This window comes from Myotis myotis, unplaced genomic scaffold, assembly GCF_014108235.1.
Source record: "Myotis myotis isolate mMyoMyo1 unplaced genomic scaffold, mMyoMyo1.p scaffold_m19_p_10, whole genome shotgun sequence".
NCBI lineage: Eukaryota > Metazoa > Chordata > Mammalia > Chiroptera > Vespertilionidae > Myotis > Myotis myotis.
Window position 1 is genome coordinate 21286541 of NW_023416314.1, and position 15396 is coordinate 21301936.

A 15396-nucleotide genomic window follows, 5' to 3' on the forward strand; every position below is an offset into this window, starting at 1 on the left:
CACCGGTAGGGTCCCTTGGCCTGGCCTGCGCCCTCTCGCAATCCAGGACCCCTCGGGGTATGTTGGAGAGCCGGTTTCGGCCAGACAGTGGAACGACCAGTCACTATGACATGCACTGACTACCAGGAGGTAGATGCTGAAGCAGGAGCTGCCCCCTGGTGGTCAGTGCGCTCCCACAGGAGGAGCACCGCTGAGCCAGAAGCCCGGCTCACAGCTGGTAAGTGCAGTGGCAGGAACCTCTCCTGCCTCCATGATAGCGCTAAGGATGTCCGACTGTATCCCCCCAGGGCTCATGGACTGCGAGAGGGTGCAGGCTGGGCTGAGGGACCTCTCCTACCCCCTAGGGCAGCCGTGGGCAAACTACGGCCCACGGGCCAGATCCGGCCAGTTTGAAATGAATAAAACTAAAAAAAAAAAAAGACCGTACCCTTTTATGTAATGATGTTTACTTTGAATTTATGTTAGTTCACACAAACACTCCATCCATGTTTTTGTTCCGGCCCTCCGGTACAGTTTAAGAACCCATTGTGGCCCTCGAGTCAAAAAGTTTGCCCACCCCTGCCCTAGGGCATGAATTTTGTGCACTGGGCCTCTAATTTTAGAATAAAGGGGTAAGAGTAACAAAAGCATCAGACAAGGAGGGACATACTCTGTATTGGGACTGAGCAAGACCGGCCGGACATGCCCTGGAGCCCTCCCGCGGTCCCTCCTACCTCCTGGTTGGCCAACCTCCCGTGTCCCTCTCTGGAATATAGAATAATAAGGTTGATTTACTTGTGTAAGAAAATGGCTCTGCAGGGAATCTAGAAATGATTTTACTAACATAAATAAAGTTTATGTTATAAATAAAGTTTTCATGGTTGAGGTAAAAATTCATAAAGCTAAGAAAATGTATGCAAGGTAAGTTTGTGTATCTTTCTATGATGATAGGTTTGTTTAATTTTAAAAGTTTTCCTCTAAATGACATTCATTGGAAACAATGATTTTTAAAAATATTGCTCATACTTGAACACTCCCAAAGGAACTGTTTTGAAATGTTAGAAATGTTGGTTAGATTAGTCTCTTGATCCTGAGCTGAGTAGGCAAATGCACAGAGAGAGGACCTGTAGCACACAGGCATTTACATTTTTTAAAAATTTAAGTTATTTATTGTTTAATGTATTACATAAGTCTCCTTTTTCCCCCATTGACCTCTCCCTGGTCGCCCCCAACACCCAGGGCATGTCCTCACCCCACCCTACCCCCATCTGTGTCCATTGGTTATGCTCATATCATGACTTCCTTCCTGTCCAGTCATCTAAAAACTTCACTCTTACCCTTTGAGACAGCATGGAGGGACCTGGAGAGGATTATGCTAAGCAATAGGGAAAGACAAGTCAAAGAAAAAGACAAGTATCACATGATATCACTTATATGTGGAATCTAATAAAAATAAAATGATGAAAAAAACATTCAGAGACATTGAAACATGCAACAGACTAATGTATTTCAGAAGGGAGGATGGAAAGAGATTAAACAAAGAACTTAAATGTATATATGCATAGCCCATGGACAAACAATAGTGCAGGGAATCCTGGGGAGAGGACGGGAGAGGAGTGGAAGGGATTAATGGGTAAAAAAGGAGGGATATTTGTAATATTTTCAACAATAAAGTTTAAAAAGAAGAAAAAATCAGTCTCATTTAAGAATAATAAAAAGCTGCTCTATCATGAATTCCATACAAAGCAGTCATTTCTTCAAAGTAATAACTAAAAAGCAAAGTCAGGAAGTTGCAATACCTTATTAAATGCATTTCATGTCCCTAAGTTTTCCCAGAAACCGCTTGAGTGGTCCTTATGAATTTGTTGCTCCTAATTGTGCCCTACTTCCTTGGCACAGTGAAGATATTTCTTTATTTGCTGATTGCTACAATAGTGACATTGCAGGAATTTATGAATATTTTAAGAGATAAAAAAACTTTGTATTGGGCGTTATGAATTTTACCATATTAAATATTATTTTGAGGTATTGGTTGGTAGCTGAGTTAAGTAATGCATGTTTTTAAAAGCCTAATGCTGCATAGATTTGTCATACATCATTTAATAAAGCATTGCTTGTGATTATTTCTCCACAAAGTTGGACATCAGTTGCTTGGTCAGGAATATAATATCCTCTTATTACACTATTATTTTTCTAAGAGATTATATTTCATATGCACTTCTCCCCTACAATACTTTCCCATAAATATAATCAGGTCGGAAGTTTTTGGTATAATATGTTTCAGCTATTGTATTTTTAGAGATATGTGGACAGACTAGACTGTGGCCAGAAGACCAGCAGATTGGCAGAGTGATGTTGAAACTATGATAAGATGATTGGTGACTGTGACATGAGACATTTACTGTTAACCACCATTACCACCACCCCTTCACCCACTGCTCCAACTGCCACCTCTATTCTATCCAACAGGGGGAGTGGCTTCTCTGTTTCCTTCTGTTCTGTCTCAGGGTAAGGGACATCCCTCTGCTTCTTCAAGTCCTTCACATTTATTTTCGATTTCTTCCCCTGATTACTGCATGTTTGGAAGCTTGGATTTGGTGTCTGTGTTTACTTTAAATCATTGATTCTGTGATTTTTGAGCATAAGTTAGAATAGCAGTCAGAATTCTATTAAATTTTACTTGTGAAAAGATGAGAGTGCAGTTTTTAATAGTGCATACTCTATAGTAAATTGTGGACCTTTCTCTTTTCAGCCAAAGATGTAACTTATATATGTCCATTCACTGTTCCTGTACGAGGAACTCTGACTGTCACAAATTACAGGTTATATTTCAAAAGCATGGAACAGGTAAGTCTTGTTGGGTTGGATTTTTATGTGTACATTTCTGTATTGTTTGCAGACAGTTTTAATCATTTTTAATTAAAATTTTTCTCAGCTATAATTGTACAATATTCATTGCTAAGTTTTGTTTTTCTCTTTCCTTCCTTTAGGATCCCCCATTTGTTTTAGATGCTTCTCTTGGTGTGATAAGTAGAGTGGAAAAAATTGGTGGTGCTTCTAGTCGAGGTGAAAATTCTTATGGATTAGAAACTGTGTGCAAGGTAAATTTCATAATATATATGCAGTTTTATTTAGTATGGAAAACTTTCTATTAATTAGAACTGGTGTTTAGAAACTGGTTACCAAATATCTAATGGATCTTGGAAATGTTATTCTCGTAGAGGAAAACAACATTTAAGAGTAATAAAAAGCTGCTCTATCATGAATTAGACATGAATTCTTTTGGACCCAATAAAATGTACTTTAACATTCATTGTTTCATGTTGAGCCTCATAAAAATCCTGAAATAGGCATGATAGACATTATTACCTTAAACTTACATATTAGGAAACACAAGGATCTGAGCAGTGAAGATATGGCACTTTGTAGTGGAAAAACTGGTTATGATACATTCATCATCAACAGTCTTTCCTCCTTCTAGTTTTCATAATTTTTCTGAAACAATCATGGGGAAAACTTGATATTTAGACCTTTCCTGTTTTCGTATCAAACTTGCATTCTTTAAATGTATTGATACTTGAACTAAACTTGGATTGTTACAGTTTTAGCGCTCAGTCACAGATACTTAACACCACATGCCACTTTGCAGGTCACTGTTCTGCTTACTGTGGCCTAATCAGTGCTCCTCTCAGTTCTGGATCACTGTTGTCCTTTTTTCTGGTCTGCCTGTGCCGAAAGTAAAAGCAACAGTACATGCATAACTTTTAAGATTCTTTCATATGCTAATCTTTGTGAATCTATTATTAAAGGTAATTACTTAGTAATTATTTTTTGCTTTTCCATTATAGTCAGAATGGCTCTAAGAGTGTAATAACTGTCAACCCTGGGTCAAGCGCACTGCCTCCTCGTCACTCCTCTGGAGTGTAATAGTAAATAGAGCATAGACACCAAGAGAAAATGAATGAGGGTGGCTGAAATCTTGATAATTTCAAGTGCAGTTTTTTTCATAGACAAGACCATTAACAAGCCCAGACATTTGACAGGGCTTTTGCTGTGGTAGTTAGAGAGTGCTCTGCGGTTAACACAGTGCGTAGGGACATCTCTCCTGTTGTTAAGGTACTTACTGAGAGAAAATAAGGTATCAGCGTAGCTTCCTGCACATGTTTGTTTTATAGGATGGTAGGGCTAACATTCTAGTTGTAGGTCAGATTTGTAATAAAATGTTCTATCTTTTCATGTACATTGTAGTGTGATGTTTGTGTTTGGTTTTATAGAACGGTATATTAAAGCTATTTTGAGTTCTGCCTAGATTAAAACACTTAAATAAAATGAAGTCTTGAAATTATTTCTAATCCCAAATTTTTTACTAGCTGAGGTAGCTCAGTCAGTTAGAGCATTGTGCTGATACGCTGAGGCTGTGGGTTTGATTTCCAGTCAGGGTACATACAAGAAGCAACCAATGATGCATAAATAAGTGGAACAACAAATTGATGTTTCTATCTCTGTCTCTCTCTCTCAAATCAAGAAATAAAAAAATTTAAAAAAAGACAAAGAATTGAAGACAAATAATGTAAGGGAACCTTGGTCTTTAGATCTAACTATAGTGCCCAGATGATACCAACCAAACTGTTCAGAGTTGATCTGCCAGTAGATGGTTGAAGGACTTGGACACGGAGTGGAGAAAGACGTTTAGGCAGAGTTTGGTTCTAGCGGTGTAGTAGCAGGAGACTTACAAAGTGGAGAGCATTATGCTTCAAATACAGTATCTCTGATCTCCAGTGTCCACTTTCATGGACCTATCTTGAGTCCATAAGCAGTGGTAAATTTTCTGTCCTCTGAATTCTGCCTTTTTATTTTTCTCAGTGAAGTGTTGTAATTTCCCCACCTTCAGAAGATCTCTGAATGATTTTTGTGCCCCACATTTACAGATCTTAACATTTTCTTCCTTCTCCTCCTCCTCCCCTGCCTATCCCCCTCCCCCCTCCTCCTCTTCCCAGTTCTTTAAAGCTTTTTAAAGAAAATTGATTTTGGCCCTGGCCCATTTGCTCAGCGCTTAGAGTGCTGGCTCAAGGACCAAAGGGTTACGGGTTCAGTTCCCAGTCAAGGGTGCGTACCTTGGTTGCTGGCTTGTGGAGGAAGTGACCAAATTCATGTTTCTGTCACATCAGTATTTCTCTCCCCCCCACTCCCCCTTCCTTTCACTCTCCTTAAAAAAATCAATAGGAAAAATATCCTCGGGTGAGGATTAAAAAAAATTACTTTGGAGAGAGAGAAAAAGACAAACATTGATTTGTTGTTCCATCCACCCATGTATTCAGTGGTTGCTTTTAGTATGTGCCCTGACAGGGGCTGGAACCTGCAACCTTGGGGATTGGGATGATGCTCTAACCAACTGAACTACCCAGCCAGGACCAGATCTTAATATTTTACAAGATAGTTCCAAGTTACCTAACTTTTCATTAAATAAAAAGTGAACAAACAATGAAAGATGACTTGAAGCCTAAATCTTTTTTAGGATATTCGAAATTTACGGTTTGCTCATAAACCTGAGGGGCGGACGAGAAGATCCATATTTGAGAATCTAATGAAATATGCATTTCCTGTCTCTAATAATCTGGTAAGATGTTTTCTTATCTTTGGAAAAACTGTATTATAATTATTGATGTAGCATAAAGAAATTTGTCTAGGCTATCTAGAATCTCTATATGATCCTGCTTTGCCATTCAACCAGATGGGTGTAAGGTTTTAGCATAATCTTTTGGACAAATTTTTTAGTGTAAAGTGAGGAAGCTGGACTAGCTGATTTCCAACGTCCATTCTTGGTACTGACATTCAATAATTATATGATCTTTCCAGAGTGTATCCATGATGAAGAGCAGTATATAGTCTTCATTAGGGTTTGAAATCTCCTTTTTAATTGGGAGCTGACAGTTAAGTTTAGCATCTTTAAGAAGGTAGATACTTAACTGAGTCCCTACAACGTGCTATTAAACAGTGTTAGGCTCCCTCATTTATGTTACACTAGAGGCCTGATGCATGAAATTCATGCGGGGGGCGAGGGGGAGGAAGAGGGCAGGAATGGGGGTCCCTCAGCCCGGCCTGCGTCCTCTCGTAATCCGGGACCCCTTGGGGGATGTCGGGCCTAAAATAGCAGTCGGACATCTCTCTCTCAATCCATAATGCTTGCATGCACTAGTGTAACAATACTTTTCATACAGGTGAAAGTCATCTTGCTATTGTATGGGTAGTTACATTTTTTTGCCCTGATTATAAAAAGTAGTACATAACATGATCCTTCTGAGGCAGTAGTACTATTTTCCCCATCTTATGGGTGGAAAAACTGAAGCAGAGAGAAGTTAAGTAATTGGCTTTGTCACGTAAGTGTCAGAATCAGGGCTGACCACAAAATGTGCATGTCATCACTGTGTCATCCTGTTTTTTTTTCAGTGCGAGTAGCCTTGCTAAGTTTTAATTTTTAAATCTAAGAGACTGTTCCCAATATATAGGGTAGGGTCCCAAGGTCTGGCTAGCGAGCAGGGCCATCTGTGGGGCGACTGTTGGGTGGGACAATCTGGGGGCCCCTACTGGCACCCGCCTTGGCTGGCAGCCTGGTGCCATCTGCTGGCTGGCTCCTCCCCCCGATCGCTGCCACTGGTCACCTTCCTCTCAGGGGGTGGACACTCAACTCAGGAGCTGCCCCCAGTCATGTGGGGGAGGGCAGCTCTTGCATGGAGCGTCTGCCCCCTGGTGGTCAGTGCATGTCGTAGCGACCAGTCATTCCACCAGTCATTCCACTATTCGGTCAATTTGCATATTAGCATTTTATTATATAGGATAATTTAACTTCCAGAGTAGCCCTATGGTGGTCAATAGTATTTATCCCAATTTTAACGTTGAAACCAGGAGCAGGTAAGTAATTAACTCAAGGGCTTAGCTAGTAGGGAGTAAAATTTGGAAATAGTACTCTAGTTTTTGTGTTTTTCATCAAAGCTGCTTAACTCCTGATATCTGTGATGTCACACTAATTAATTATATCAGAAGACACCTTTTTTATTAAATGTCTCATTATTTAGAGGTAAACCTAACACAGCTGCTTATGATATCTGAAGGAATTATGGTGACATGTTAACATTTAGTAAATCTTGGTGGTTGACCTGTGCTTTTCTATGTTTGAAAAATATGAAAAAACAATACGTTTTCAAAATTTTAAAATAAAGCTAAAAGAGCGATATAAAAAAAGGATGCCAATACAAATATCCTGGCAGAGAAGTAAATGAAAACATTGGATTTGATGAGGATACATTTCTGATTCATTATCTCCTTAACTGTCTTTTTAGCTCTTATCTCTGTTTACTTTTTTGTAGCCTCTTTTTGCTTTTGAATACAAAGAAGTATTCCCTGAAAATGGATGGAAACTATATGACCCTCTTTTAGAATATAGAAGGCAGGTATGTACTTTTTTCTTTCAATTTTAATATACTATATTCTTTTTATTACAACATTTTATGGGAAGAAGTAAACAGATATATGCTTTAGGGGTGTCTTTCAGTTCCTTAAACTGCTCTTCAGACTGTGCCAGTGATTTTTAATGAATCTTTACTTATCTAAGAGTTCACAGATAAATCGATTTGTTTTTTTAAATGTTTAATAGTTTTTAAAATAAAAAGGCAAATACATTAAATTTTAATGTGCTTACAGCATTAAACATTATTTACTCAATTTTTCTCTTTTGGGTATGCTGTAATTTAATTCGGAAAACATTTCAGATAGTTCTGTTTATAATGTAGCTCCACCTAAAAGTTTGAAAGTTTTACATATTCACCGAGGCTACACACTTATGTAAAATGTTAACAAATCAAATCTGGTATCATGACTAAGGTGGGTTGGTTTAATATTTGAATGCTTATCAGTGTGATTTCATTTACCACAATAAGAGATATAGCTGAATCCAATCTTGAAATCTGTGTTATAGTGAGTATATCATTCTCCCTATTTTTCCTCAGTACACCACTTCCCAAGAGTTCCTGTTCACAGCATGTGCCCGGGCGGGAGGGGGTGGGGGTGTAGGGAGTGGGGAAGGCCAGGGAAGGTAAATGGGGGAAAAAAGGAGACATATGTACTACTATTTGTAATACTTTAAACATAAAATAAATTTTTTTAAAAATAAACACTACCTAAAATAGGCTTTATTTTCAACTTTCCACATGTTCATGGTGCTATCTTGAGAAATTAAGTGCAGACACATTGATTGCTTTTTGGTAATCATTAGATTTGGTATCCAAATTATTCTAGAATTCAGGTATGAAAATCATTAAGCTGTGATTTTCATATTTAGATTTCAAACATTGCATTTTAATTACAAAGTTTATCATTTAATCACATGTGGCAAGTATAATTTGAAATTCCTCGTTCTTTTATAAAACCACCTGCTGACAAATATGAAGCAGAATACAGAATAAGTGGGTCAACTAAACCTGGACATTATAAGATTTTTGCTAACCCAAATCTTGGAAAGCAACCAGCATATCTAACAAATGTCTTTATAATTGTAAAAATATTCTTTGGGAATCTGGGTAGAAATTGCTATCTGTTATTGTAGCATTCAAAATAGAACTTTGGAAAGCAGATGAGAATAACCATGTCTAGCGAAAAGAAATAAATTATTATTAAAAAGAAAAAATAAGTTAAAGAGTAAATGAACAGCTATTCCCATAAAGAGAATTATGAGTTTTGGAAACATGGCAGTCAGAATAGAGCATTGAACTCTGCAATAAATATATGCTTATGGTTTTTGACCTACTAGATGAATTTGTTGACTTTTTTCCTACAGATACTTAATTTGTCTCTGAGTAAACCCAGCTAAAGTCTTAACAGAAAAGACACTGTATTTATAATTAGAAGGCTCAGTTTATAAAATATATATATATATAATTTTATGTATATTATGGAAGAAAATGAAGATAATCTCTTAATATAAACCTTAAGATTAGACATAAAGCATCAGAGTATTCTTCTTTTAATTGAAAAATATTGAAAGTGGTAATTGCACACTACATAAAATTCAGAAGGTACAAAAGGGTATATTGAAAGGTAGGTTGGTTATCTTCTAGGCCAACCTTGTCCCCTTGCCATCCCAGTTCCTCTCCCTTCAGGAAATATTGTTACTGGTTCTCCATATGTCAGTTCAGAGATTTTATGCCTGCAGAGCTTGTGTATCTATGTATATTACATTTTTAAGCAGATGATAGCATTCTCTGCACATTTTCTGTGCCTTTTTCACTGTGTATGTATGTATATAAAGAGGCTGCTGGCATAGTGCCTGCACATAGTAGGTGCTCAATAAATACATTTTTTACTATAATTTGGTTTCTTTTATTTTTTTCTGTGATGATATGAGTTGTCAGAGGTCAGAAAATTTAAAAAAATATATATTTTAAATTCCAAACATTTAATATAAAGGCTTTTTTTTTCTGTAGAATGGAGGGTGAAAAAATTTAAGGTCTTAATAAGCAATCCTGTAGGTGAAGTAGTACCCTAGTTTTATTTATTTATATATATATATATATATATATATATATATATAGAGAGAGAGAGAGAGAGAGAGAGAGAGAGAGAGAGAGAGAGAGAGAGAGAGAGAGAAAATATTGAAGGACCCAATGAGAGCTTAATAATCGATGTGTATTTTTTAAAAAAGTTGTATTTCCCTTGACTCTTTTTGGCTTTGCCTTCTGTTATCCTTGCTTTTCTAATATGTTTTAGATTAGAAGTATTCCATTAGTACTATAATGTAGGAGTGAAAACTTTCGTATGGAAGCGGTAAATGTATATATAGCATTGTGGTGGACACTTGGTGTCTTCCCTCTCAAATTTCTTTGTGTAGGTGAATGGCAGTAAAATCAATAACCCAGTGAAATTGAATGATACTGTTCTTTTTAAAGACAGGGAATATTTGCAGTCCCACCATTTGCTTCCTTCCCATTGGATATGCTTAGCACAGACCCAGCACACAAACAGTACTTAACCTATTAACATAAAATCGAATGTCAAAAAGAATGTATATCACTGTTAGAATCTCTCAACCTAATAGGCTGATCACCACAGGCAGAACAGAACTATTCCAACAACTTAAGAGCTGGACAGTGGAGATGAGAGAGATTGAATAGGATGACTTCAGTTTTCTTGTCTTATATTTTAGTTAGGTGGTAATTTGTCTTATGTTTTTTCACATACAGGGAATTCCAAATGAAAGCTGGAGAATAACAAAGATAAATGAACGCTATGATCTTTGTGATACATACCCTGCCCTCTTGGTTGTGCCAGCAAGTATTCCTGATGAAGAATTAAAGAGGGTGGCATCCTTCAGATCAAGGGGCCGAATCCCAGTGAGTATGAAGCTGTGATGCTTTTGTACTGAGATTAAGGACTTGGAGAATGGATGCAGGATAAAAATAGCTATAGCTAAAGGTGTTTATGGCGATATTAGAAAATGAATTATTTAATAAACCAAAAATGGGGTAAAAGCTTATTAAAGAAATGTCTGAAGAGTGTGACATGGGTATTAGGTGCACAGAATTGCATGATTCTTAACTTGAAAACAAAGTTGGTTCTTTGTATTTTCACTATTTCTTTATTTTGTTGCACATTCTTGGTGATACATGCTCTTTTCCTTTAAATCCTAGAAACAAGAAAACTTTACAAAATTTTGAATTACTGTGTTCTAGAAAGACCAGCTCAAATAATTTTAAGTACAAAATTCATAGATTCACAAGATTTTATAAGGTGGGCAGTTTGCTGATATAGTAATAAAACTTTAAAAGTGGGACTTAGCCCCTTTTTAAGGTAGGTTTTGTAGAGACAACACTTCCCAATAATCAATGACTTTTATAAGTTAATATCTGATAAAAGTATTAGACCAAGTTTTCCACATCCCAGAGTTGGTTTGAAAGAAAGGTGATGATATTTGAGAGCAGCCCCCATATATCTTTTCATGGCTAGGGTTTGGACCCAATCAGAAAGCAGAGTTTTATAGAGTAATTTTTTCTTAGGAGAATTATAAACAGACAAGTTTATAAAGAGTGTGCTGCCATTTCCCCCCATTTAGGTTTTATCCTGGATTCATCCTGAAAGTCAGGCCACAATCACTCGATGCAGCCAGCCCATGGTAGGAGTGAGTGGGAAGCGAAGTAAAGAAGATGAGAAATACCTTCAAGCCATCATGGACTCTAATGCCCAATCTCATAAAATCTTTATATTCGATGCCCGGCCAAGTGTTAATGCTGTTGCCAATAAGGTGAGATTACTTTTCAAGTAAGTAATTAATATTATAGTTTCACGAATCAGCTGAGTTTGACAGAAGCCACAATGCAGTAGAAAGAGTTCAGGCTTTCCAGTGATAAAGATGGAGATTCTGATCCTGGCTCCCCTTGCTGGTATGACTCTGAGTTCATTATTTAATCATTTTAGACCTTGATTGTTCATCTGTAAAATGAGAATAACAACAGCTAACAGGACCTAATACAAAATAGTGCAGAACACTGTACTTACATAGAGGTAGGTGTTCAGGAAGAATCATTCATTCTCCATCCTCCAAACGCACCTGAGTTCATGCCCGAGTCAGGTCTGCCCAGCACAGCTGTAGGAATCAGGAAGCAGTGTTCTGAGTGACCAGCGGTGCCCTCTCCTGACAGCCCTGCCCCTGTACAAGCTGTTCACACTGAAGACTTGCAGTTAGCTGGAGGAGGAGTCCTGATTGCTGCTATAGAATAAAAATTTGCATTGTGGCTTATATGCATGCATATAAGCATAACCAATGGACACAAGATACTGGGGGGTGGGGTAAGGGTGGGGTAAGGGAGGCCAGGGGAAGGTCAATGGGGGAAAAAAGGAGACTTATGTACTGTTTGTAATACTTTAAACAAGAAAATACATTTTTTAAAAAAAAGATTTACACTGTGGAAATAGAAAGTCTGGTTCAGTTGACAAAATCTACTATAGGAAAAGGTGAGAGAAGAGATATAACTTAGCTTTAAAAAGGTACTTCTCTTTTTAAATCCCCACTAAGCAATGTATATGTATTACAGAAAATTACCTAATGCAGATGAGAAAATAAAAAAGAAAATATTTAAAACCACCCTTAATCCTGTAACTAGGAGAGAACCATAATTAAATTGTGCTTCTACTTCCAGACCTATGTGTATGTATGCATACACTCATATATCTGAAACAGAATGGGATAATTGTAACTTAAAAAAATTGACACTGTATCTTTCTATGACAGTAAACATTCATCTATAACATTTCATCTATTACATTACAAAATACATAGTAGACAGTATAAAAAATTAGGAAGGAATAGAAAAGATAATCGCATATAGTCACTAAGATTTATATTTTCCTTCACTATTTTTTCCATTCATTGAAGTGTTGGTTATTTTGTTTCATTGTTTTTTTCTCTTACCATTGTATTATAAGAACCATTTCTTTTCATGAAATATTCTTGAAAAGTAATAGTACTCATCATGTAGGTGTATTATCATTAATTTAATCATTCTTCTAATATTGGGCATTTAAGTATTTACTATTTTAACTATAGCTGAAATAGATATATTTTGTTAGCATCTTTGATTTCCTTAAAATAGTTTTCTAGATATACAGTTACTATATTAAAATTTAAAATATGCATATTTTTTAACATTTTCATATTGCAAATATTCTTCAGAATGGTCGATCCAGTTTACTAACTTGATGTCTCCCCTGCTCCACACTATCTATACTAATAAAAGGGTAATATGCTAATTAGACTGGATCGACCAGACATCTTCTGACGTCCGACTTCCTTCTGGACAAAGCCATGGTGGTGGAGCAGAGGCAGAGGCGGTTGGGGAGATCATGCTGGTGCGGGGGAGCAAGCAGTTAGGGGTGAGATCAGGCCGGTGCGGGGGAGCAAGCAGTTAGGGGCAAGATCAGGTTGGTGTGGGGGAGCAAGCAGTTAGGGGCGATCAGCCCGTCAGGAGAGGACAGTTGGGGGTGATCAGGTCGGCAGGGGAGGGCAGTTAGGCAGCGATCAGGCAGGCAGGCAGAGGTGGTTAGGGGTGATCAGGCAGGCAGGCAGGAGAGCAGCTAGGAGCTAGCGGTCCCAGATTGTGAGAGGGATGTCTGACTGCTGGTTTAGGCCCGATCCTACAGGGTCCCAGGTTCCCACAGGGATTGGGCCTAAACCAGCAGTCGGACATCCCCCGAGGGGTTCCAGATTGGAGAGGGTGCAGGCGGGTTGAGGGACCCCCCCGCCCCATGCACGGATTTCGTGCACTGGCCCTCTAGTCCTATATAATAAAAGGATAATATGCAAATTGACCCCAACGTCAGAATGACTGGTCACTCTGACATGCACTGACCACCAGGGGACAGACGCTCAACGCAGGAGCTGCCCCCTGGTGGTCAGGGTGCTCCCACAGAGGGAGCTCTGCTCAGCCACAAGCCAGGCTGATTGCTGCGAGTGCACTGGTGGTGGCAGGAGCCTCTCCTGCCTCCTCAGCAGCACTAAGGATGTCCGACTGAAGCTTAGGCCTGCTCCCCGCTGGCAAGTAGACATCCACCGAGGGCTCCCGGGCTGCCAGAGGGATGTCTGACTGCCAGCTTAGGCCGATCCCCTAGGGAGCGGGCCTAAGCCAGCTGGTGGACATCCCCCGAGGGGTCCCAGACTGCGAGAGGGCACAGGCTGGGCTGAGGACCCCCACCCCCCGCTGAGTGCACGAATTTTTGTGCACCAGGCCTCTAGTATTGAGATATAATTGACATTTAACATTGTAAAAGTTTAAGGCATACAATGTAATGATTTCATATATGTATATATTAAGAAATGATTATCACAATAATTCCAGTTTAACATCTATCATCTGACATAGTTACAACTTTTTTTTTTCCTTATGATGTGAACTCTTAAGATCTACTCTCTTAGCAACTTTCACATATACTGTAAAGTATTAACTGTAATCACCATGCTGTACATTAGATCTCCAAAACTTATTCATCTTATAACTAGAAGTTTGTACCTTTTCACCACCTTCACCAAACTCCCCCACTTATCCCCCTTTTTGCAAAAGTATATATCCTTGTTGGAACAACTTTTTTTTTTGCCTGCATAGTAAGAAAAATCGATATGAATATGATAAATGCTCTTGCCAATGTAAAGAATTAAAACTCTGCTGGGCCCGGCTGGTGTGGCTCAGTGGTTGAGCATGACATATGAACCAGGAAGTCATGGTTTGATTCCCGGTCTGGGCACATGCCTGGGTTGCAGGCTTGATCACTGTGGGGGATATGCAGGAGACATCCAATCAATGATTCTTTCTCATCATTGATGTTTCTATCTCTCTCTCTCTCCCTTCCTCACTGAAATCAAAAATATACATTAAAAAATAAATAATGCCCTAACTGGTTTGGCTCAGTGGATAGAGCCTCAGCCTGCGGATTGAAGGGTCCCAGGTTTGATTCCGGTCAAGGGCATGCACCTTTGTTGCGGGCACATCCCCAGTGGGGAGTGTGCAGGAGGCAGCTGATCCATGTTTCTCTCTCATCGATGTTTCTAACTCTCTATCCCTCTTCCTTCTTCTCTGTAAAAATCAATAAAATATTTAAATAAAAATAAATAAAAATAAATAAAACTTTGCTAGCCATGCTCTGGCCAGGTAGCTCAGTTGGTTAGAGCATTGTCCCGATATGCCAGGGTTGTGGGTTATAGATCCTGGGTCAGGGCACATACAAGAATCAGCCAATGAATTCATAAATAAGTGAAACAACAAAAATTGATTTCTTTCTCTCTTTGAAATCAATACATAAAAATAAAAAACATAAACAATCCCTGGCCGGCACTAAAGGATTGAGGGTTCAATTCCCAGTCAAGAGCACATACCTGGGTTGCAGGTTCATTGTTCCCTGGTTTTGAAGTCGGGGCATGTGTGGGAGGCAACCAACCTGTGTGTCTTTCTCACATTGATGTTTCTCTTTCTCTGTCTCCCCTCCCTTCCACTCTGTCTAAAAATCAATGGAAAAAATATCCTTGGGTGAGGATTAATAAACAAAAAAACCCACCTTGTCAGCCACTATGTCTTCCACGTGTGCCCTGCACCAGCAATGGCCAGTCGGTAGTCCGTGGACCACTGGTGGTCCATGAGGTCCGAAAGGTTGGAGACCACTGGTTTAAGGATACCTTTGGAGCAGCGGTTGCCAACCAGTAGTCCGTGGACCACTGGTGGTTCGTGAGGTCCAAAAGGTTGGCGACTGCTGCCCTAAACCAATCAAATTCACTTAATACCATCTTGCATTTCTTTCTACTTTTATTACAGCAGTGTACATACCTAGACACTGTAGGTTAGTCTTTACCTTTTTAAATATTGCGTTGGATATGTCTTTTAAGTA

At 38.7% G+C, this 15396-nt stretch overlaps 1 protein-coding gene across 8 annotated transcripts in view; it reads left to right on the forward strand.

Annotated features, from left to right (window-relative positions):
- MTMR2 (myotubularin related protein 2) overlaps nucleotides 1-15396 on the forward strand; it is a 93782-nt gene that overhangs the window by 58893 nt on the left and 19493 nt on the right. For 5 of the 8 annotated variants that reach the window (XM_036324628.1, XM_036324625.1, XM_036324626.1 and 2 more), the window contains 7 exons: nucleotides 2449-2487; nucleotides 2732-2826; nucleotides 2970-3080; nucleotides 5495-5596; nucleotides 7344-7427; nucleotides 10212-10361; nucleotides 11081-11269. In XM_036324628.1, coding sequence (XP_036180521.1) covers nucleotides 2449-2487; nucleotides 2732-2826; nucleotides 2970-3080; nucleotides 5495-5596; nucleotides 7344-7427; nucleotides 10212-10361; nucleotides 11081-11269 — 770 coding nt within the window. The remainder of the gene's footprint in view (nucleotides 1-2448; nucleotides 2488-2731; nucleotides 2827-2969; nucleotides 3081-5494; nucleotides 5597-7343; nucleotides 7428-10211; nucleotides 10362-11080; nucleotides 11270-15396) is intronic. The other 3 variants (XM_036324622.1, XM_036324624.1, XM_036324627.1) reach the window with 1 other exon arrangement.